General features: G+C 36.7%; 1 protein-coding gene across 1 annotated transcript in view; it reads left to right on the forward strand.

Moving 5' to 3' along the window:
* The first annotated feature begins 5,634 nt into the window (after positions 1-5,634).
* FAM185A (family with sequence similarity 185 member A) overlaps positions 5,635-23,142 on the forward strand; it is a 60,175-nt gene continuing 42,667 nt past the window's right edge. The window contains exons 1-4 of the mRNA XM_046021301.1: positions 5,635-6,305; positions 8,882-8,991; positions 17,921-18,013; positions 22,888-23,026. Coding sequence (XP_045877257.1) covers positions 5,855-6,305; positions 8,882-8,991; positions 17,921-18,013; positions 22,888-23,026 — 793 coding nt within the window. The 5' untranslated portion in view covers positions 5,635-5,854. The remainder of the gene's footprint in view (positions 6,306-8,881; positions 8,992-17,920; positions 18,014-22,887; positions 23,027-23,142) is intronic.

The following is a 23,142-nucleotide window of genomic DNA, read 5'->3' on the forward strand; positions in this document are numbered from 1 at the left end:
ACTACTATCTTGTAGAAATGGAATTAAGCATTAGCATACACAAGAACTCTTGTTTAAAATTAGCTTTTAAATTTTTTCCTATTATGAGTAAACTCTAGTTGCTGTGTATATTTAAGTTATCTCAGATACATACATAAACACACATACATATTGCTTTAACATACAAAGTACTCGAGAATATGTCTAACGTAGGCAACTTCTCAAAGTGCTTAGAATGGGAAAGTTTGACTGCATTAAATCACAGACACTTTTTTGTACATCATGGGCATGGAAACAAATAACCAAATCTGTCCATACGTCAATGATGATTTCAAAGAAAGCTACCTACATATTCATTAAATATTTCTTAGTACTGTCAGTTATCAAATTGAGTTTATTAAGATTTTCACAAAGAAGAATGAAAGTCATAAGATATATTCATTGTAAAAGTTTATAATTGAGAAAGCTGGCAAATTCCTTGGGCTTCCCTCAGCTAAGATGAATTCCAGAATTCTATTTAAGTTACATTTTTCTGAAAACTGACTCATGCCCTCTGCTGTCCATTTATTGAATATCAATTATTAAATAAAGTAAAATCATCATGGGTATTTACATTTACATAGTAAGAAATCCTTCAACTATTTCATTATTTGAGTTAGTTTTAGGAAACAATGTATTTTAAGAAGTGCTTTTAAAACTTTTAAATTATAAATGTAATATATGTTTATTATTGAAAACACACCAAAAAATGAAATAATTCATTATTTTACTACTTGGAGATAACCATTGTTACCAAGTTAAAATTGTTTCCATGGGATATATTTTTTAAAACACAATTTTATTTTATGAAACAAGATGGGATCGGGAGGGAGACAAACCATAAGAGACTCTTATTAATCTCACAAAACAAACTGAGGGTGTCTGGGGGGAGGGGGTTGGGGAGAGGGTGGTGGGGTTATGGACATTGGAGAAGGTATGTGCTATGGTGAGTGCTGTGAAGTGTGTAAACCTGGCAATTCACAGATCTGTACCCCTGGGGCTAATAATACATTATATGTTAATAAAAGATAAAAAATTATAAAAAATAAAATAAAATTTTATTTTAGAATTATTATTATCGGGGCACCTGGGTGGCTCAGTTGGTTGAGTGACTGCCTTCGGCTCAGGTCATGATCCTGGAGTCAGGCTCCCCGCTCAGCAAGGGAGTCTGCTTCTCCCGCTGACCTCTCTCCTCTCATGCTCTCTCTCTCTTATTCCCTCTCTCTCCTCCTCTCAAATAAATAAAATCTCTTAAAAAAATTATTATCATCATTACAAAATTGGGGTCATACTAAACATACAATTTGGCATTTTACTCTTTTCACTTAATATTACCGTGAGATAATAGGAAAAAATATATGATGATCTCTCCTTGGCTCCTGGCACAGGGCTCCTGAAACCCTTGTAATTTCTGGGGATGATAGAAATGTCTCTTGTTCTAATGAGGTGACTTTGGGTGGCTCTTGGATGGCTCTTGGATGAGGGCTGGTCACTGGAGAGTATGAACCATGATAAGAATTAGGTTGGAATTTTCAGTTCTGCCCCATTCTCCTAAAAAGAAAGAAGGGCTAAAAATGGAATTAAGAATCCATCATACCTACGTGATGAAGCCTCCATGAAAATCCCAATAGTATGGGGTTTGTAGAGCCTCCATTTAGGCAAACACATCCACACAAGGAGGGAGACACACCCCAACTCCAGGGAGACAGAAGGTCCTGTTCTCAGGACCCTGCCAGACGTCACCCTATCTCTCTCTTCATTTGGAGATATCTATCTATATACCTATCTATCCATATGCATTTTCATCAAATCTTTTAATAAACTGGTAAACATGTTTCCCTGAGTTCTGAGAACCATTCTGGCAAGTTCATCAAAACTGTGAAGGGGGTTTTGAGAACCTCTGATTTGTAGCCAAACCAGACAGAAGTTGTGGGTAACCTAGGAACCCACTACTTGTAATTAGCATCTCAAGTGGGTGAAAGCAGTCTTGCAGAACTGAGCTCTTACCTGTGGGATCTGATACTATTTGCAGGTATGTAGTGTCAGAATAGAGTCAAACTGTAGAACCCCCTGCTGGTGTCTTGGGAAACTGCTTGTTGTGGGAAAACCCACCAGACACATGGTAGCCAAAAGTGTCAGAAGTGTTAATGAGTGTGGTAGTAGTGTGAGAGTAAAGGAGAAACACACAGAATAAGAGCTGGACAATTTTCCTTTACAATTATATAAGTGCTCCCACATCACTGAGTAGTCTTAAAAATATAATTTTTAAATTGTGCAGAATATTCCAGATGTATATGATTTACATAACACCCTACTATTTTTGGACATTTAAGTTAATTCATTATTTTAGTATCATAATTAACTCTATAAAACAAAATTCCTTGAATGTAAGTTTTTTTGAATGTCCCTGATTTTATGCTTACACTAAATCCCCAATCATGGATACACATATTTTTAAAGTGCTTTATGCGTACTGCTGAAATGAACTCTGGAAAGTTTTTAACAACTTACACGCCCACCAGCAGTATGTCTATGTATACATCATGAACATATACTGCTGGTGGGTGTGTAAGTTACTATAAACTTTTCCTCCTTAAGAGTTTACTTGTAAGGTATTTTTACAACTTCAGCTGAAAAAAAAAAGAACAACATAGGAATGAAAAGTTATGTATGATTCTTCATTCATTTTTTGAATAATTATTTTTTCTTCAAAGGGGTCAGGAGGATAGAGGACCTTTTAGTAGAGTGGGAAGAGGGTCAGACCCTCTAATTGTTTAATTTTTATCTCTCTGAATTTGTTTCCTCATCTAAAATGTGAGGATAATAATATTTGCTCTGCTAAACTGAGTGTTTTATGAGGATACTACAAGATGACACATGAGAACACGCTTTGAAAACAAACTATAATGTCACGCAGATGGAAGGCAGTATTTTTATTAGCCGTCATTGACATGTGGACAGATTTGATACAAAAGTAATGTATCAATAAAAAAGAATTTTTAAAGTATCAATAACTTTTTTTTCTGTTTGTTTTTTTTAAATTTAAATTCAATTAATTAGCATATAATGTATTACTGGTTTTAGGATTCTGGTGTTTTTTGCCAGTGGTGTGTCTCATTGGGTTCAGCTGGTGGAAATATCAATAACTTTTTAATATCCTATATTAATCATATCATTTTCTCCAGTTTCAAGTTAATGTAATCAGAAAAGTAGTATTTCAGTCAACTTTCCTTAGTTTTGCTTGAAAATAATCAAACAAAGATTTTGCCAGAGACAATTATGGTTCACTTGCCAATTCCATGAACTTGGTTTGTCTCAGAAAAGGAAATCTCACCACAGAAACAAAACAATCTGCTAGGTATTTATTCCTATTTAATCTAAAAATATTTGGCATGTGTACAACAAATGTGAGTGCATTCTCAGCTTGCTTAAACCAATGCCTTTTTCAAAACTTTTCAAAGTTATCCCCATGGGTTTTCATTAAAAAGACACTTTGAAGATCAGTCTGAATAATTATGACCAAATGAAACACAAAGTCAAGGACAGCGCTAGTATTCAGTGGGAATTTGGTGAACCTAAAAGCTAGCACTTATCATGAGCCTTCAATAACTAGGAAGGAGAATAAGGAGGGAGAAAGAACTAGGAGCACAGAAAAGAGGAAAGGATAGCTTATGAAAACACTGAATTTTAAAAAAGATAATGGCTAGTGGAGAACCCTGTGACTTGGGCCCACGAGGAGTTCATTAGGACTTTAGGCCATCTCTCTATTGCTACCTCCCAGTAAATCCAGTTATTGCATTTTTGCCAAGAGCTTCAGGTTTTTTTCCCCAAGATTTATATATTTGTATGAGAGTGAGAGAGAGAGCAGGGGGAGGGGCAGAGGGAGAGAATCTTTAAGCAGACTGACTCCGCTAATTGCGGAGCCCGAGGCAGGCTGCATCGCAGGGCCCAAAACCATCAGACCCTCAACTGACTGAAGCCCCCAGGCACCCCAACAAGGGTTTCAGTTTTTTAAGACATTTGGTTACAGCATTTGCATTTTATTCAATGTCATTGTTTGAGTTTGTCTTTACTAAAGAATTTAGGGAGTAAAGGGTAGGAAGAGGTAGGGTCACAGAAACGGAGAGATGCGCAGGGAAGCAGGAAATAAATCTTATGGGTTCCCCCCTCCTCTTTAATTGCCTGCAGAATAATAAAAGGTAAAAAAGACCTTAAAGAGTCATTTAGTGGGATCCTTCAGCGAAACAGATTCAGGTGACCCAGAGAGCAAGGAAAATAATCAGTCTCCTCTCAGTGTCGTGCTCTTCCCGTTGCACTGTTGACTCTTTTTTCCTTATTTAAGCCCTAAAACTGGGGACCATTTGTAGTCAAAGAGATTAATGCTGCTGTCAATACAAATCCTGATTTTTCAGATAGTTCTTGGTTACTAAGAATCAGTACTATCCCTAAAATAAAAATACAGTAATTAACACTACAATTTTGTAGCCCGTGCATCATGTTCACATCAATTACCTCATCTGATCCTTGCAAAAACTCTTTGAGGCAAAATAAGGAAAGTATTACTGATCTTGTTTTAAGGGAAAGCAGTTAAAACCCTGAGATGTCCAATGACTGGCTTAAGATCACTTAGGATCAGGAAGGAGGCAGGACTCTAATGCTATTCCTATACTTGGTATCAAAGAGGGAGTTCCACCAAAAAACACCAGTCTGGGGCGCCTGACTGCCTCAGTCCGTTAAGCTTTGGTCTTGGGCTCTGGTCAAGATCCCAGAGTCCTGCAATCGAGCCCCACTGCTTCTCCTTCTCCCTCTGCCTGCTGCTCCCCGCCTCCAAGAATAAATAAATAATATCTTTAAAAAAAAATTGAATAAAAGCCCCGCCAATCTGGCTCTTTATTTTCCTGCTGAGGGATTTTCCCTATCAGGGTATCCTGCACTATTTTAGTGATGTTTGGATCTAATCACCCACTGTAGTTTGCATCTAGTCCCCCCCCCCTTTTTTTAAAGATTTTATTTATTTTGAGAGAGAGAGAGCACGTGCATGGGAAGGGGCAGTTGGAGAAAGAGATTCCTCTTTGAGGAGGGAATCGGAGGTAGGTCTCAATCCCAGGATCCTTGGATTATGACCTGAGTGGAAGGCAGACGCTTAACCGACTGAGCCAGCCAGGCGCCCCGAGTTCTCACCTTTTAAAAGCGCAGTTTTTTACCCCTTGACTTGGTCCTGATCCTTATTTAAATTCCTATTTTTCTTGGTAGATTAGGACCTCCAGGATCTCAGTCCGAAGCTCCACCCTCTCCAAAGAAGTCGCGTCCTCGGTATCCAAGGAAACCACGCAGCCCTGCCCACATTGCTCCTTCCGCGCTTTCCATTGGCCAGTTGGATTCCCAAATAGATTCCACTCTCTCCCCCCAATTCCTCCAATGGCTAATGGGCTTCAGGCAAAGAGCGCGCACCTTCTGAGTTCGGGTAACACCTGCTCTTACTACTCTAATACCTTGCGCATTGCCTCTTGGGATATGTAGTTTCCAAGCTGCCCGGAGCCCCACGACCTCTCGTCCCCCTTTAGAACTACGTATCCCATGCGCCTTTGCGAAAGAGAAGGGCGCGTGCAAGGCGTGCGGGTCAAGAGTGGATAGTTACAGCTTTGAAGTTCCAACTTGCCGCGGAGGCGTGTGCGGCTGAGGTTTAAATTGCTAAAGAAAGTGAGAAGTTTTGCTTCAGCAAATCTTCGCAAATGTCTCCCTTTTGACTTGAGCCGGGGCAGTGGTCAAGTAGACTGGCCGTGGCGAGACTGGCCTACGGCTGAGGTGATTGGAGGGAGCGCGAGAGGGGTGCGCCATGTTCGCCCCCGGCTCGGGCTGGGGATTCGGCTGCCTCTGGCTCAGCCAGCTCCGGGTTGGGGCCCGCAGAGCTGCGGGGCGCTGGGCTTGTCGGGCTGGCTCCGCCCGGCGGTACCGCTCTGGTGGGGGCGAGCGCCAGCCCGGGTCCGAGCCCGCGGTTTCCCCGCCAGGCCTCGCATGCCAGACTCTGAAGGAGTGGGCGCTGCTGGTGAGCCCGTTCGGTCGACTGCGGGCGCGGCTTCCGTGCCATTTGGCCGTGAGGCCCCTGGACCCCCTTACCTACCCGGACGGCGACCGCGTGCTGGTTGCCGTGAGCGCAGCGGAGGGCGGGGCGCGGGACCTGGCCGGCCTGCAGGTGAAGTACGACGAAGCGCTGAAGGAGGTAGCCATTGTGTCTGACACCATCGACCCTCAGGCGTCCGTGGAGGTGAACGCGCCCCTGAAGTTTGGCAAGTGAAGTGAAGTGAAAAAGGGTTTGGGTCCAGGGCATAGACAGCGACATATGTAGACAGCAGATGTGCAGTTTTAATTGGTCCCTTTGGATCTGACTTTGTAACCTAGTATAGTTGCACCCCTCGGAACCTGCCTCCTTTTCTATTCTACTTTGAGCTTCCTAGTGAAAGGTAGGCATCAGGTTCCCAATGATAGGAATTTTATAAATCCGATGAAAACATTGTTTGGGATAATCTAAATCAACTATTATTTGTGGAACCCTTATGTTCTCCTTTGGCACGTAGTTCCTATTTCTCTGTTACTGCACTTGGTCAATAGCAAAGGGGTTTGGTTTTCAGGATTGAACTTTCTTGGTAATCCATTCGGCGGTATGGTATGGCAGCCCATTCACATTTCCCCTTGCGTATACACAGCCTGGGGTCTGTTCCAAATCAGCTCTGTCTGTAGGATGTTCCATATCTAACCTGGACCAAGTGTTGGGTTTCACGTAGGCATCTGGCTTCCTACTGATATATCTCCATTGTAAATTATCCGTGAGTAGCAGTCTTGAAAAAATACAAAAACAATCACATAGTAAAACCGCACAGTGGACCGTTTGACAACGCCTGCAGGATTCTAGGTATTAGGGGTCCATAATATTTATCAAATGCAAACCAGTGTGTACACAGCATTTTTCTAGGAAAGTGTCCCCAGGCTCTCCTTCCTGGGACAGAAGGATGATACTAATGATCATCACAACAGCCAACACCTCCAAGATAATCTTTCTTTTTTTTTTTTTTAAGATTTTATTTATTTATTTGACAGAGATCACAAGTAGAGAGGCAGGCAGAGAGAGAGGAAGGGAAGCAGGCTCCCTGCTGAGCAGAGAGCCAGATGTGGGGCTCAATCCCAGGACCCTGAGGTTATCACCTGAGTCGAAGGCAGAAGCTTTAACCCACTGAGCCACCCAGGTGCCCCCAAGATAATCTTTTCTAATCCTTACAATCGTACCATAAAGTAGATACAGTTATTGGCACTGTTTCACATAAGGAAACTGAGATACAGCAGGGTTCATGAAGTATTTATTGTGGGTGAACAAATCCATGCCTTCATGAAACTTATATTCTAATGGGGGTAGATTAAAAACTATGTTCTCTCAGATATAAAGCAGTGGAGTTGAAATTTGAACTGACTGGAGCCTGTTCAAACCATTACGGTTTACTCCTTCTCCACTTCTTTAAACTAGCCTAGATGAATAAGAGACCCTGACCTCAAATTATAACAGTCTAGGGTGGGGAGGAAGATTTGTCAATATATTATCATAATAAAAAAAGGGATTGAGTATTGAAATAGAGTAAGCGAAATTTTATGGTAACACAGGCAAAAGTGGAACTATCTGTGCTGGTGACCTCAAGCCTCATTATTTGTAGATTCCTCTTTTTAGAGCCAGAATCCCATTTCCAGTTTACCATTTCTAGGTGTCTATTTCACGGGCTTCTCAAATCAATGTAATTCAGTTTTCTTCATATATACTTGTTCCTCCAGCTTGTTTATACCTGTTTCTGTGAGTAAGAGTAGCATTACTGCCACTAAGTGGGCTTTTCTACCTGTTGGGAATGTGTGGGTAGAGGACATTTATGTCCTTCTCTACATGTCTATGAACGCTGCCTTAGATGAAGGCTATGTTGTAACACTACTCAACTGAGTAAAAATTGGTTACTTACATTTGCATCCATGTAATTCTGGGGTAAAATTATTGGTTTATATATTTTTAGATTATTACAACCAAAATATTGCTGTTTTAAAAGCCTTTATAGAGACTGCCGTATACAAAATTGCAGAAATTTATTTTTATGCCGTAACGATTAAATTGTTGTGTTAAGGGGCGCCTGGGTGGCTCAGTGGGTTAAGGCCTCTGCCTTCGGCTTGGGTCATGGTCTTGGGGTCCTGGGATCGAGCCCTGCATCGGGCTCTCTGCTCAGCGGGGAGCCTACTTCTCTTCCTCTCTCTCTCTGCCTGCTTCTCTTCCTGATTGTGATCTCTGTCAAATGAATAAAATCTTTGAAAAAAAAAATTGTTGTGTTAAGCCCCAGTGGTTTTTTGTGGGGGGCAACAAACACAGATCTGTACTATTCTTATGATATGCTTTTAATTTATATGAGGTTTGGAAACATCTATAAATCTTCGTGAATATAAGAGAGAAGAGGCTAACTGGCTTATTCAGTTTACCGTAATGACTTGTTAACTAGCTGTAGTTTTATTTAAACGTGTGTGTGTGTGTTTCCTGTCTTTCCCAGGAATGTATATTAATTGGAGTATCTGCCCTCTTTTACTTTTTTCCTACATCACTTTCTCTCTTTAGATGATATAGGTCAATAGAAATAGCTGCTTTATTTCTAAAAGTTAGCAGAAAAGGGCACTACGTTTGTCCTGTTGCTGTGGTGGAGACCCCTTAGGTGCTGACAACCATGCTCTCTCCAGGGTTCAGTAATTTTATGTACATAACTGAGGAGCTAGATTTCTAGGGGGCGCTAAAATGCTTTGGCGCTCATTAGCCATAGTACTAACTTGTTTTTTCTTTTTTCATTTCTAGACTTGGATATCAAGTCATCAGGGTCTGGCTGTGTAAAAGTCCAAAATATTGAGTGTGATAATTGCAAAATTGAAACTGAGCAGGGGACTGGCATCTTACAGTCTGTTAAGGTATAAACATTTTTCTAATTGTATTTCAATATTACTGTTTTTAAAAAACCTTAAACTTTGAGCTGCAGTGTCAAACTAACACTATTCTGAATATCATGTGTTGAGAATATTGAGTATTATTTATTCATCTCTCAGACATTTCTCGCAAAAAATTTGCCTTGAAATCAGTTGTTTTGAAAGTAAAGAGGTTGTAGCAACTTTGAAGGTTTTCCTCATTTGTTTCCTTTAGATTTCATTTCAAGTGTACAGTGAAACTAATAATACATTCTTAGTATTCTAAGATCTTATTAAAGAAATTTTAGTGGTTTTTTTTTTAATGATTTTATTTATTCGACAGAGAAAGCATAAGCAGGCAGAGTGGCAGGCAGAGGGAGAGGGAAACAGTGGGAGAGGAAGAACCATGCTCCCCTCTGAGCAGGGAATCTGATGCAGGACTCTGTCCTAGGACCCCAGGATCGTGACCTTAGCCGAAGGTCATGATTTTTAGATTCATAAACACTAATTAGAATGATTAATTTGATGCATTTAAAAAGTTTTACATCATTTGTTTTGTTTCGGTCACTTTTATTTGCATACTTGCCTTTAGTATCTGTTCATATGTGAACTATTTCAAATAAATGTAATTGCACCAATAACACAAAAGATTAAAGAATACTATTCTGTGTCCTTTTAGCAAAATGAGATGGTTCAGGTTCTTGTTGTAAAAGATACACAATGAAGTCTTCATGTTGAATGACTAACTGGATAAGAATATTCATAGTTCCTTTTTGCCCTTAGAAATATATTGTTCACTCATCAATGCTTAACCTTCAGAAAATTCATCTAGAATATCGCCTTCTGAAAACTCAGTATCTTATATTTTCAGTTTCACAATTAAAATTAGAAGCTAGATGATACAAACAAATGGGAAGATATATTTGGGATTGGAAGAATTAATATTGTTAAAATATCCTTGCTACTCAAAGCAATCCACAGATTCGGTGCTATCTCTATCAAAGTACCAATAGCATTTTTCACAGAACCAGAACAAATAATCCTAAAATTTGTATGGAACCACAGAAGACCTTGAATAGCCAAAGTAATCTTGAGAAAGAACAAAGCTTGGAGGTATCACTGTCCCAGATTTCAAGATACACTACAAAACTGTAGTAAGCAAAACAGGCACAAAACTGGCACAAAAATAGATACATAGATCAATGGGACAGAATAGAGAACTCAGAAATAAACCCACATCATTCATTGACCATGTATGGTCAATCTGTGATGAGGGAGGCAATAATGTACAATGGAGAAAAGATAGTTTTGTCAATAAGTTGTGCTAGGAAGATTGGACAGTTACTTGTAAGAGAATAAAACTGGACAACTTTCTTGCATCATACACAAAAATAAACTCAAAATGGATTAAAGACCTAAATGTGAAACCATAAACTCTTAGAAGAAAACATAGGAAGTAATCTCTTGACAAAAAACTATTGGGACTACACCAAAATAAAAAGGGTTTTGTACAGTAAGGGAAACCATGACAAAAACACCTTTTTTTTTTTTTTTTAGAATGAGAAGTATATTATTTTTAAACTTCTAAATTTAAAAACAAAACAGCCTAGGTTAAATGATGTTTTCCAAAGTTGAATGTGCTCATTTGGAGCTCAGCTTTTCTGCTTGCAGTACAAAAACAACTTTCTAAAATTCATAGGCAGGAATACTACTGTTGTAATGATCTTTGAGTGGATGAACTGATCAATCTCAGTTGGTGACATCCCTTTTTTTCTTTCTTGGTAAGGGTTTAAAACACTTTTGAATAGATGCGTTTTTTAGTCTTAACACACAATTTCATTCCAAATGTCTCCTGAGAGGCACATACTATATGCAGGAATCCATTTTTATCCTTCTCACTTTCATACACTTCAGAAATCGGCATGGACACATTCTCCATACTGTGTGTGTTCACTAACAGGAAGAAGGCTTGATTAGTGTTGAGCTGTAAGCACTTTCTAATCATCTTAATGACCTCACTTATGTTGATATGATGAGGTACAAGGAACTTGGGTTTGTCCAGAACTGGAAGTTGCTTCTCATCCATGTACTGTTTTAGTGAATGGGAGAAGATATTTGTGAATGATATACTTGCTAAGGGGTTAATACCCAAAATATATAAAGAACTTATATATTTATATATATTTATATATTTAATACCCAAAATACATAAAGAACTTATATATTTATATATATTGGGACGCCTGGGTGGCTCAGTGGGTTAAAGCCTCTGCCTCTGGCTCAGGTCATGATCTCAGGGTCCTGGAATTGAGCCCCACATTGGGCTCTCTGCTCAGCGGGGAACCTGCTTCCCTTCCTCTCTCTCTGTCTGCGTCTCTGCCTACTTGTGATCTCTCTCTCTCTCTCTCTGTCAAATAAATAAACAAAATCTTAAAAAATAAAAAAAAAAGAACTTACACAACTCAACACCTAAAACCCCAAAAATCCAATGGAAAAATGGGCAGAGGACCTGAATAGACACTTTTCCAAAGAAAACACACAGCCAACAGTTACATGAAAAGTTGCTCAACATCACTAATTATCAGGGAAATGCAAATCAAAACCATAATGAGATATCACTTCACACTAGTCAGAATGGCTAGTATCAAAAAGACAAGAAGTAGTACGTGTAGGTGAGGATGTGGAAAAAAGGAAACCCTTGTGCACTTGGGAGTGTAAATTGGTGCAACCACTATGGAAAATAGTATGGACATTTCTCAGAAAATTTAGAAGAGAAATACCATATGATCCAGTAACTGCTTTACTAGGTATTTAACCAAAGAAAGCAAAAACATTAATTCAGAAAGATATATGGACCACTGTGTTTATTGCAGCGTTGTTTATAATAGCCAAGCTATGGAAGCAACCCAAGTGTCCATCCACAGATACATGGATAAATAAGACGTGGTGTGTGTTTAAACACTCAAACTGGGATATTACTCAGATATAAAAAAGAATGAGATCCTGCCATTTGTGATAACATGGATGGACCTAGACTAGAGGGTGTTATGCTAAGCAAAATAAGTCAGAGAAAGACAAATACTATATGATTTTACTCATATGTGGAATTTAAGAAACAAAACAAACAACAAAGGGAAACAAAAGAAAAATCAAGAAACAGACAGTTAACTAAAGAGAACAAACTAATGGTTACCAGTTGGGAAATAGGTGGGGGTGGGGGGTGGAATAGATGATGGAGATTGGAGTACACTTACCATAATGAGCACTGAGTAATGCACAGAATTGTTGAATCACTACACTATACCTGAAACTAATACAACATTGTATTGTTATAGTGGAATTAAAATTAAAAACTTAATAAAAAACACATTACCATTAAAAAATTGGTAGTTCTGTGGGCACAGTTTAAATATAAATGTACTCAAAATAATTGCAATTAAAAGAGTCTGCAGATTTTAAAAAATCAGAAGCTACTATCCTACTGTTGATCTCTTTGCTTTTATTTTTTGATTCATGTGATAATTCTGAGAGATCTTTTTTGGTCACTTTTCTTCCTTCTGCCATTATGGCATAAAAGAAAAAATGGTTTCTCAACCTTGGCACTATTGATATTTTAGACCAGATAATTCTTTGTTGTCAGGGCCTGACCTATGCCCTCTAGGATGTGTAGTGGCATTGCTGGCCCCTACCTACTAAATCCACGTAGGAAGCTGCTTGGTTATGACAATGAAAAATATCAACATTGACAAATGTTCTCTGGGGGGGCAAAATCACCTTTAGTTGAGAAGTGCCATTCTAGGCAAGTCCTTCAATTCTTCTGTTGTCTTATTATTTTTTTTTTTAAAAGCATAGTTGACAATAATAGATGAATAATGATGAAATAATTCCTAGGATAGTGAAATAGCGGAATATTATAAGATGTGAAAAGCCCATAATGTATTTTAGATTTATAAAAGAGTCCAGTAGATGGATATAGTAATTTTAAGATAGAATGTGTTTTATTTTATTTTTTAAAAGAGTAAATTTTCTATGTTTTTTGGAAGCCCTCTAAGAAAATAAAAATCATGAAATATCAGCCCTTACAAATAGAATAGTTTTAAAAACATTTAAGAGCTAATATTGGGTCCAGTGGATCCTAGTGGTATACCAAGGATCAAGAGAATTGTTCTTTTTTTTTTTTTTTTAAAGATTTTATTTATTTATTTGACAGATGGAGACCACAGAGAAGCAGGCAGAGAGAGAGGAGAAAGCAGGCTCCCTGCTGAGCAGAGAGCCCGATGTGGGGCTCTATCCCAGGACCCTGGGATCCTGACCTGAGCCAAAGGCAGAGGCTTTAACCCACTGAGCCAACCAGGCGCCCTGAGAATTGTTCTTAAGATATTCATAAATGGGAGCACTTGGTGAAAGATTGTGTTTAATTTTTAAATGTATAATATTATCTTGAATTAATGATGTCAATTAATGTAAGTTTCTCTTCCACTCATTTTGAGGGCATATATATATTTGATCTGTTTGATAAAATATTTATAGCAATAATAATAGCTATTGTTTATTGGGTCTTTTTTGTACCGGGAAACTTAGCTAAGCCTTCTTTTTTTTTTTTAATTTCTTTTTTTTTAATGTTTTTATGTTTTTATAAACATATAATGTATTTTTATCCCCAGGGGTACAGGTCTGTGAATCGCCAGGTTTACGCACTTCACAGCACTCACCATAGCACGTATCCTCCCCAATGTCCATAACCCCATCCCCCTCTCCCTACCCCCCTCCCCCAGCAACCCTCAGTTTGTTTTGTGAGATTAAGAGTCACTTATGGTTTGTCTCCCTCCCGATCCCATCTTGTTTCATTTATCCTTTTCCTACCCCCCCAAACCCCCCACGTTGCATCTCCACTTCCTCATATCAGGGAGATCATATAATAGTTGTCTTTCTCTGATTAACTTACTTCGCTAAGCATAATATCCTCTAGTTCCATCCATGTCATCGCAAATGGCAAGACTTCATTTCTTTTGATGAGCTAAGCCTTCATTTAATCTTTGAATTATATCTGTCTTTAATCAAGAATGAAACTCAGGGGGTACCTGGGTGGCTCAGTGGGTTAAGCCTCTGCCTTCAGCTCAGGTCATGAACTCAGGGTCCTGGCATCGAGCCCCACATCAGGCTCTCTGCTCAGCAGGGAGCCTGCTTCCTCCTCTCTCTCTGCCTGCCTCTCTGCCTGCCTCTCTGCTTACTCGTGATCTCTCTCTCTGTCAAATAAATAAATAAATAAATCTTAAAAAAAAAAAAAAGAATGAAACTCAGGCACTAAGAGATTGAGGAGCTCATTTAGGTTCACATAGCTAATAAATGAAGCTGAGGTTTGAGCTTGTGTCTTAACTAATTTCCAAGTTCGTGCTCCTTCCACCTTTTTTTTATTTTCCAAAAACACTCATAAGTGGCTTTATTTACTGCACACCAGAGACTTTGCTAGGAGTTTTGCATGTAACATCCCATTTAATTAGCAGAGCAGCCCTGGGAGCTACATGCTTCCTTATTTGACAGATGAGGAAGCTGAGGCCAGGAGATGTTTCTTGCTGAGGTCATATAGTTGATGAATGATGGAGCCAAGACTTGAACCTAAGTCTGTCTAGAGCTCATGTGCTAAAACCATGAGGCTATGTTGTTAAAAGACCTGAAAACATCTGGAAACACAGCCTCTGTTTATATATTTTTATAATCATTTATGTATGTACTTATTTATATGTAAACATACAATTTTTATTTCATTTTTTCATGGATAAGTTTTTTTTATTTTAATTCAATTAGCATATGTATTATTGGTTTCAGAGGTACAGGTTTGTGATTCATCAGGTTTTTATAATACCCAGACACTCATTACATCACATAACCTCCTTGATGTCCATTACCCAGTTACCCCATCTCTCCACTCCCCTCACCTCCAGCAGCCCTCAGTTTGTTTCCTATGATTAAGAGTCTTCTAATTGTTTGTCTCCCTTTCTGGTTTCATCTTTTGTTTTTTCCTCTCTTCCCTTCTGATCCTCTGTTTTGTTTCTTAAATTCCGCATATTAGTGAGATCATATGAGAATTGTCTTTCTCTGATTGACTTGTTTCTCTTAGCATAATACCCTCTAGTTCCACCGATGTCATTGCAAATGGCAAGATTTCTTTTTTCTCTTTTTGGATGGTTTCTCTCCCTTTCTTTACTGTTGAGCAAAATACATGGCACTACTATATTTATTGTGTACTCTTAGAGAATAAGTAAATAAATTTTTTAGGCAACATACATAACTCATGGAAGGCCACACATTTGCAGTTTTAAAAAATGCAATACAGTAGTTCATACTCATTTGGTTCTGATTTATTTAATTGTTTTATATAGTTTTTAAAACTTTGTAATCTTAATTTTTTGGAATTAGATTAGTTTTAAATTATAACACTAGCTTTTAATATCTTTGAGCCTTAGCCCTCTTTGAAAATGATGATTGTCTCCTTAGGAAAAAAATTCACACATACATGAATTTTGTTTACAATTTCTTAAGTTTCATAGAAACTTATGTAAGTTTGAAATTCATGTAAGCTTGATTTGAAGTAACATTTGTTTTTGAGGTACTGTTTTCAAAAATTTATCAATTACTTGTCTGCTTGATGAATACTACGTATAAAACGCAGTTTGACTTCAGACTTGTGTCTCTGGGCGTAAAGTAGTCTACCACCGTAATATAGATAAACTTTTTTTTAAAAAGATTTTATTTTTTTATTTGACAGAGAGAGACACAATGATAAAGGGGACACAAACGGGGAGTAGGAGAGGGAGAAGCAGGCTTCTTGCTGAGCATGGAGTTCGATGTGGGGCTCCATCCCAGGACCCTGGGATCATGACCTTAGCTGAAGGCAGATACTTAACAACTCAGCCACCCAGGTGCCCCATATAGATAAACTTTTTAATAATGATTCATTTTGTCCTTTTCACTGAATTTTTTGAAGTTCATTCCTGGGCTTTTTTGCCTAAGTATTTTCTACTTTTTTCCTTGAGTAAAGAAACCAGAGGGTATATGGTTGTTTTGAATTTAATTTTTCCCTACAGTTTAGACACTTCTGTGCTGTTGCTGATCATGATATTGGTTAGTGTGCTTTTGGTATTTTTCTTTTTTAAATTTAAATTTTTAAATTTGCTATTTACCTTTTCTTTTTTTTATGATTATGGCAGAACTGAAGGCGTATGTAATGGTTAAGGTAAAGCAATCTACTCTACAAAATAGATCAAACAAAAAGGCTCATGTACAACTATAGTTTATTTCTTACTTGGGGTAAGAAAGTGTGTACGTGGCTCTTCTATAACCACGTGTGTATGTGGTTACAAGTGTGTACATGGCTCTTCTATGATTCTAGGTTCTTTCCATCTTCTGGCTTTGCCATCTCTTGCAGTCTTACTGTAATCTGCATTCATCTAGTAGAAGGGGCAGAGCACAAAGAAGGCACACCAACTCTTCTTGAAAGCAACAGCCTTGAAATTGCACAGAGCATTTCCATTTAACATTCTATTGGCAAGAACTTAGCAACCCCTTAGAGGTAACAGAAGCTGGAAAATATCATCTCTTCATGGGCCCAGATACATTGCTGTTACTTTGGTGGGGCTGGGGGGGACAGATTTTTGTAGACTTACGGTAGTTTTTTCCACAGTTACCAAGTGTGAAATCAAATCTTTCTCTCCCTCTATCCCCCTGATCCCTCACCACTCCACACATACTTTAAAATTTTTTTTTTGACAGAGGAGGCTAACAGTGACTGCTGTTTTATTTGTGCTTGAGACATTTTTATCCAGAGTTCCATTTTCTGGGGTGTGATATGCTAGAAAGTTTAATAATCAGTGGGCTATTACCGTTAAGTGTGAATATATCCTTCAGAAGACTCCAGCCATAGATGTGGGTTTTGAAATCATAAAGACCTTGATTCTGTTAGTTTATATTTTGTTGTTTTCTCTCACATGATAAAGTTACATAACCTTTCTGATTCTTGAATTTCTTCCTCTGTAAATTGGAAAAATATGACACTTACTTCTGAGTTGTTGTGAAGATTCAGTCATGTAAAGTAGTGAACACTGTATTTGGTCAAAGAAAATGCCAAGTAATGGTAACTATTATTGTTAATTAACAATAATAATTGGGGCGCCTGGGTGGCTCAGTGGATTAAAGCCTCTGCCTTCGGCTCGGGTCATGATCTCAGGGTCCTGGGATGAAGCCCCGCATCGGGCTCTTTGCTCAGCAGGGAGTCTGTTTCCTCCTCTCTCTCTCTGCCTGTCTCTCTACCTACTTGTGATCTCTCTCTGTCAAATAAATAAATAAAATCCTTAAAAAACCCCAAACAATGATAATTATTAATAATGATGAACAGTAATAGTAATTATTGTCATCTTCCACAACATTTTTGTTTAGTTAGCTAGTCAGAGTGATCTTATATTCCCAAGCCCATCTTCAGTGAAGCTCCTGGAACACCCAAGTATCCCTTCTTTTTCCTCTAATGAGTACAGATGACTTATTTAATCCTCCAGCAGTTGATATTCTTTCCCAGTTGATGTTATTTTTTTTTTTAAGATTTTATTTATTCATTTGAAAGACACAGAGAAAGCATAAGCAGAAGGAGAGGCAGAGGGAGAGGGAAATGCAGACTCCCTGCTGAGCTGGGAGCCAGACATGGGGCTCCATCCCAGGACCTGGAGATCATGACCTGACCTGAAGGCAGATGCTTAGCCATCTGAGCCACCCAGGCGCCCCCACCACCAGTTGATGTTATTATTCCAAATAGTGCATTTCTATTTTGTTTCTGGTTCCTTTTGCTGCTTTATTATTATTTTTTTAATGTATAAAATGTTGGATTTTTTTAATAGTCTAAATCAAATTTATTCTTTTTCTCTTTATTTTTGTATTTGTCTTTCAGAGTCAAAAATTACATGTTCAGACAAAAGGAGGCAAAGTAATCTGTCTGGGAACAGTTTATGGAAATACAGATATTCATGCATCAGATAAAAGTGTAAGATTGAAACTTTTTTGTTAGCAATTACAATTTTGCTTCAAGGTGGCTCACACAGCTTATAGGTAGTTTCTGCAAAATTTGTAATGTAATATTCTCTCCTTTTTAATGCACCTTATTTCATTAGTAAATTCGAATTTGAAGTGGTTAAATATTATACAACTTAAATTTTAGTTTGTGATTTAATACTTTTGACAGGTAATGATTTATTTGGAATTGATAACATCTTTAAATATTAAATTTTAATTCAAGTACAGAAGGTATGTTAATGATCATGGATTAAAAGTAATTATTAAGTATTACTGCCATGGTTAGGATTAAAATTTTTTATGTGTTATATTTATTTGAACATTTTTCTAAGACCTGTTTACCTTTTAGACAGTTGGAAGGTTGAATTTCAAAACTCGACTCTCTTCAGTATTTTCCATAAGGTGGCACTATTGGATAGCATCACTACTCCCCAAAAGCTTTTATTATCCATAGGGATTTTGGTTGCTATGAGATAGTTTGTATTTTTTTAATTAACTTTTGTTGCTCTCTGTGATTTAGCATAGTATTAAGAATATAGTTAATAATTTTGAAGTATAAATTGTCACAATTTTTTAACATTATGAATAATGTTTAAATCTTTGAGAAAGCTGGTTCATCTTTTATTTTACACTTGTGCAACTTGCAAAATCTTTCATTATAAATTTAAATTCTTTACTAAGCTTTATCCTCAGGTAATTGGTGAGGATAAGTTATATGTATATCTTGTAGGTAGATTATTGTTGGCATAATTAAACAAGGTAGATTATAACAGTAATTGTTTCTACTATTGTCACTTTTATTTTCAATCACCTTTCAAATTGGGAGATTTTTAAGCCCAAACACTTAAATTTATCCTTTCTATTAGGCTAGAAAAGTATTGAAAGATATTGCCTGGCCTATGTGGCAGCTCTTTTGAGATGGCATTTAGTTTTACCCCTCTGCTTGCTGTGGGCTTAGAAGTGCAAAAGGGAAATTGGACAACTTTGTAGTTCCTTCAAGGTCTGTCCTTTAAATGATGGCTTACGTTAATTGAAATGATCTACGTTACCAGAATATTACATATTGACATTCAAATAAACATTTCAAAGGAAAATTTAAATCATCTTTTCATTATTTGCTACTATTTTGAACATTTGGCTGCTGTTTCCACTCATTAAATTATTTATTTGTTCCAACTTACATGGTTTATTGAATATTCATTTATTCTTACTTTCTATTATACTGTTTTGTTTCTTGCCTAATTTAGTTTTGTTGTATTAGAGAATTAGTCTAGATATTTATTTCTATTTGTATTATATGTAATGTTAATGTTTAAAATTTATTTCCAAGTTTGTGGGGCTTTGTATAAAATAAATGCTTATGATATATGTTATCTCTTAATATACAACTTTCACAGAGATGTGCTATAGATAATTGATAGGTGGCATAGTGAGTTGGTTAAGAGTACAAAATTGAGAATCACATTACCTGGGTTCAAATCCAGGTCTTAGCTACTTAAGTATTTTATTCCTTTATTTAATAAATTCCTTTATAAATTTAATAAATTCCTAAATATATTCCTTTATTTATTATTTTAATCTTTTTTAAAAAAGATTTTATTTATTACTTCTTTGAGAGAGGGAGAGAGAGAGACTGACAGAGATAGTGAGAGAGAGTACAGGCTGGGAGGAGAGGGAGAAGCAGACTCCCCATTGAGCAGAGAGCCCATCGCTGGGCTCCACCCCAGGAGCCTGGGATCATGACCTGAGCCCAAGGCAAAGGCAGTTGCTTAACCAAATGAGCTACCCAGGCGCCCCTCACTTAGGCTTTTTAACTTCAGACAAGTTACTTAACCTCTGTGTGCATTCTGGAAAATGGAATAATAGTAATGGACTTAACTCAGAGAGTTATGAGGATTAAATCACTTAATACAGATTAAGTACTTCAAGTCTGGCACTTAGTTAATTCTAATCCAGTGTTTATTATAATGATGATGATAAAGGTAAATGGAACATGGGAAAGCAAACTTGACTAGTCCTAGATCTGCCAGTTAACTTTACTGAGACTCATTCCGTTATTTGTAAAATAGAGATGATTTTGTTTGTTTTTCCTACTTAACAAGATTATGAGAATCAAATGAGTATTTTAAACATTTAACAGCATTGTTAATGTGTCATTTTAAATGGAGCAGCTGTTTTAGATAATATCATTAATTTTAGTATCCTAAGTTTGGTACAGAGAAGATATAAATTATTTTCCTCTTATGGTTAGATGAATTGGTGACATAGTTGTCAGCTGACCTCTTTTAGTTTGGGTTACAAAGCTACAGGGCTTCCTTAAAGTGTGATTTTCATTATATATAATGTTGATTTATAATAACTAAACTTAACGAAAAATTTTCCTTGTGTAGAAAAGGAAATTAATTTATAGTAATATCTCTGTCAAGAAGGTATTAATTTTTGGATCTACTCTTTGATCTTTTAGTAGTTATTTCTGTTAATAAGCAAGCTATACAGTTTAATCCAAAGAGTCTGTTTATGACTATTTGCTCCATTAGCATTAATAACTATAAGCAAGAGCCTCAGCATTTTGCCATAAACTATGGTGTCCTAGCTTTGTTATGTTAGTATCTGATATAATACATTAACGTGAATTTTTAATTTCTTTGAAATTAGTTTTATGGAGTGATTGGCTAAAATACCTATATTATTGTAGTGGGGAAGGTATTGTACCTTCACTTGCTTTCATTTGCTTTGGTGCAGCAGGGGAGGATATTTTCTAGTTTTCTACAAGGTAAAATATTTAGTGTTTAATGAACAAAGTAAACCCTTTACCATTTCTAGATATAAGAAGCCCCTTAAAGGCCTTATTTGGTTGTGGGGAGAATCTAATTAAATAAAAGTGCCCTTTTGCCAATTTAATTAACTTTCAAATACTCTTTCAGTATCTATCTTTTTTTATCCCCAAACCAGTCTCATTATCTATAAAAAGCTAGAGTTGTTGTCTGCTTAATGAAAATGCTTGGTGAGTTTGAAACCATGCATAAAGCAACTTTTCATGACAAACCTTTGTAGGTAAAGGACAAATTTTTTCAGGAATTTTACATCTGTACTGTAACCCAGGGAATGCAGAACATTTGCATTCTCACAAATCTGAATGAATGTAGGTAAAATATCCTTTTTTTTGACTGATTTATTGAAACTAAATTTAAAGTCAAAATTCCTATGAATCCATAATCAGCTTAAAAGAAACTGTAGATCAGAAGCAACTAGGTGTATATTAAGTGCTTAATAAAAGTTAAAAAAGAAAGTTACATACTTCAAATCCAGAGGGCAGAGTCATTCTAACTTGCTTCCCAGTAGAACCTCTGAGTGCTTTTCTTTCTCTTTTTTATACTTCTAAATTTTAGTATTCTTGAAACTCAGTTCTATTAAATAGTATTTTGAATTTTTAACAGTTTCTGAAGCACATTTTAGGTAGGAATGAATGATATTGGTGTGCTTATGATGTATTGAAAAACAATGATCTTTCTTTAAAGGTGGGCAATGATCTTTCTTTATCCTGGGCAAAACTGTAGCATGCCTTCCTGGTGATTTGATTGTTTGTCAACAGTTTTATATTAACACTCATCGATGCTTATAAAACATGTTTAAAATTTGATAGAGATAATTTGGAATCCTTAACTAGGTATCTTCATTTTACATTGTGCTCAATATTTGAAACAAATGCATGCTAAATTCATTGTTAGGGAAACTTAGGGATAAATACAAAATTCTTTTCATTTTGTTCAATAGAAACCTATTTTGTTATTAGATTTTTTTTTTTTTAAGATTTTATTTATTTGACAGAGAGAGATCACAAGTAGGCAGAGAGGCAGGCAGAGAGAGAGAGAGAGGAGGCAGCAAGCAGAGAGCCTGATTCAGGACTCGATCACAGGACCCTGAGATCCTGACCTGAGCCGAAGGCAGAAGTTTAACCCACTGAGCCATCCAGGCACCCTGTTATTAGATTTAAAGTGGAAAAATTGTAGCAATAATAGTGTGTTCACTACAATAACTGATGACAGGAGAAAATCATGATAGTCAAAAAAAAAAAAGATAAAATATGTGCTAAAATTAAAACCCATTTATAATTTCAATAGCAACAACAAAATATATTTGAAATAGAAAGGATATGATATAAAGGATCTAAAGGATATCTCTAGCTAACATCTTACTCAATGATCATGCTTTATTGTAAGTTTTCCCTCTGAGAATAGGAATAAGATTAGGTTGCTTACTATCTCATTGCTTTTGTTCACTGTTGAATTGGAGGCCTGAGCCAAATAGTTAAGCAGGACAGAGCAGGAAAAACAGTATTAATATAAGGATTGGAAAGGCAATAATGAAACTGTAACTTGTAGGCAATACAAATTATACATGTAGAAAAACTTTCTTAAATTCAGGTAAATTATTAAAATTAGTGAGTTTACTGAAGTTGTTGGATTTAAGATCAAATACAAAAGCCAATTAAGACAAAATGAAGTTTAAAAAAAGAGTTCTTTTATAGTAGCATTTAGAAAATACCAAATAGGAATAAATGTAACAGAAGCTGAAGAACCCTATATAGAAAATATAAGACATTATTCAGAGAAATTAAAGAAGCTCTAAATAATTGAATTTAATGGGTCTGTTCCACATTCCACAGAGAATACACTGTTGGCTCACAGTATTATAATTAGGGCCAGGGAATTAAAATCAGTAAAGTGATTGCATACTGGGTAGTAACTTTTTATGTAAGTTGCCCACTAAATCTGTAGGTATCATTTTGGCTTTTTACCAGTCTTTGTTTTATAATGAATTGATTTTGAGTTTTTCTCTTAATAGACTGTGACCATAGATAAACTGCAAGGAAGTACTGTTAATATATCTACTGAACATGGTTTGCTGGAAGCCAAATATCTTTATACAGAATCATCATTTCTATCTTCTGTTGCTGGAGATATTACATTAGGAAGTATTCATGGTAAGATGATAGAAGCCTAATACATCTGCACTACATATAACAAAAATCCTTTAAAATTATTTTTATTAACATATAATGTATTATTTGCCTCCGGGGTACAGGTCTGTGAATCATCA

The sequence above is a fragment of the Meles meles genome, chromosome 10, assembly GCF_922984935.1.
Source record: "Meles meles chromosome 10, mMelMel3.1 paternal haplotype, whole genome shotgun sequence".
Classification (NCBI taxonomy): Eukaryota; Metazoa; Chordata; class Mammalia; order Carnivora; family Mustelidae; genus Meles; species Meles meles.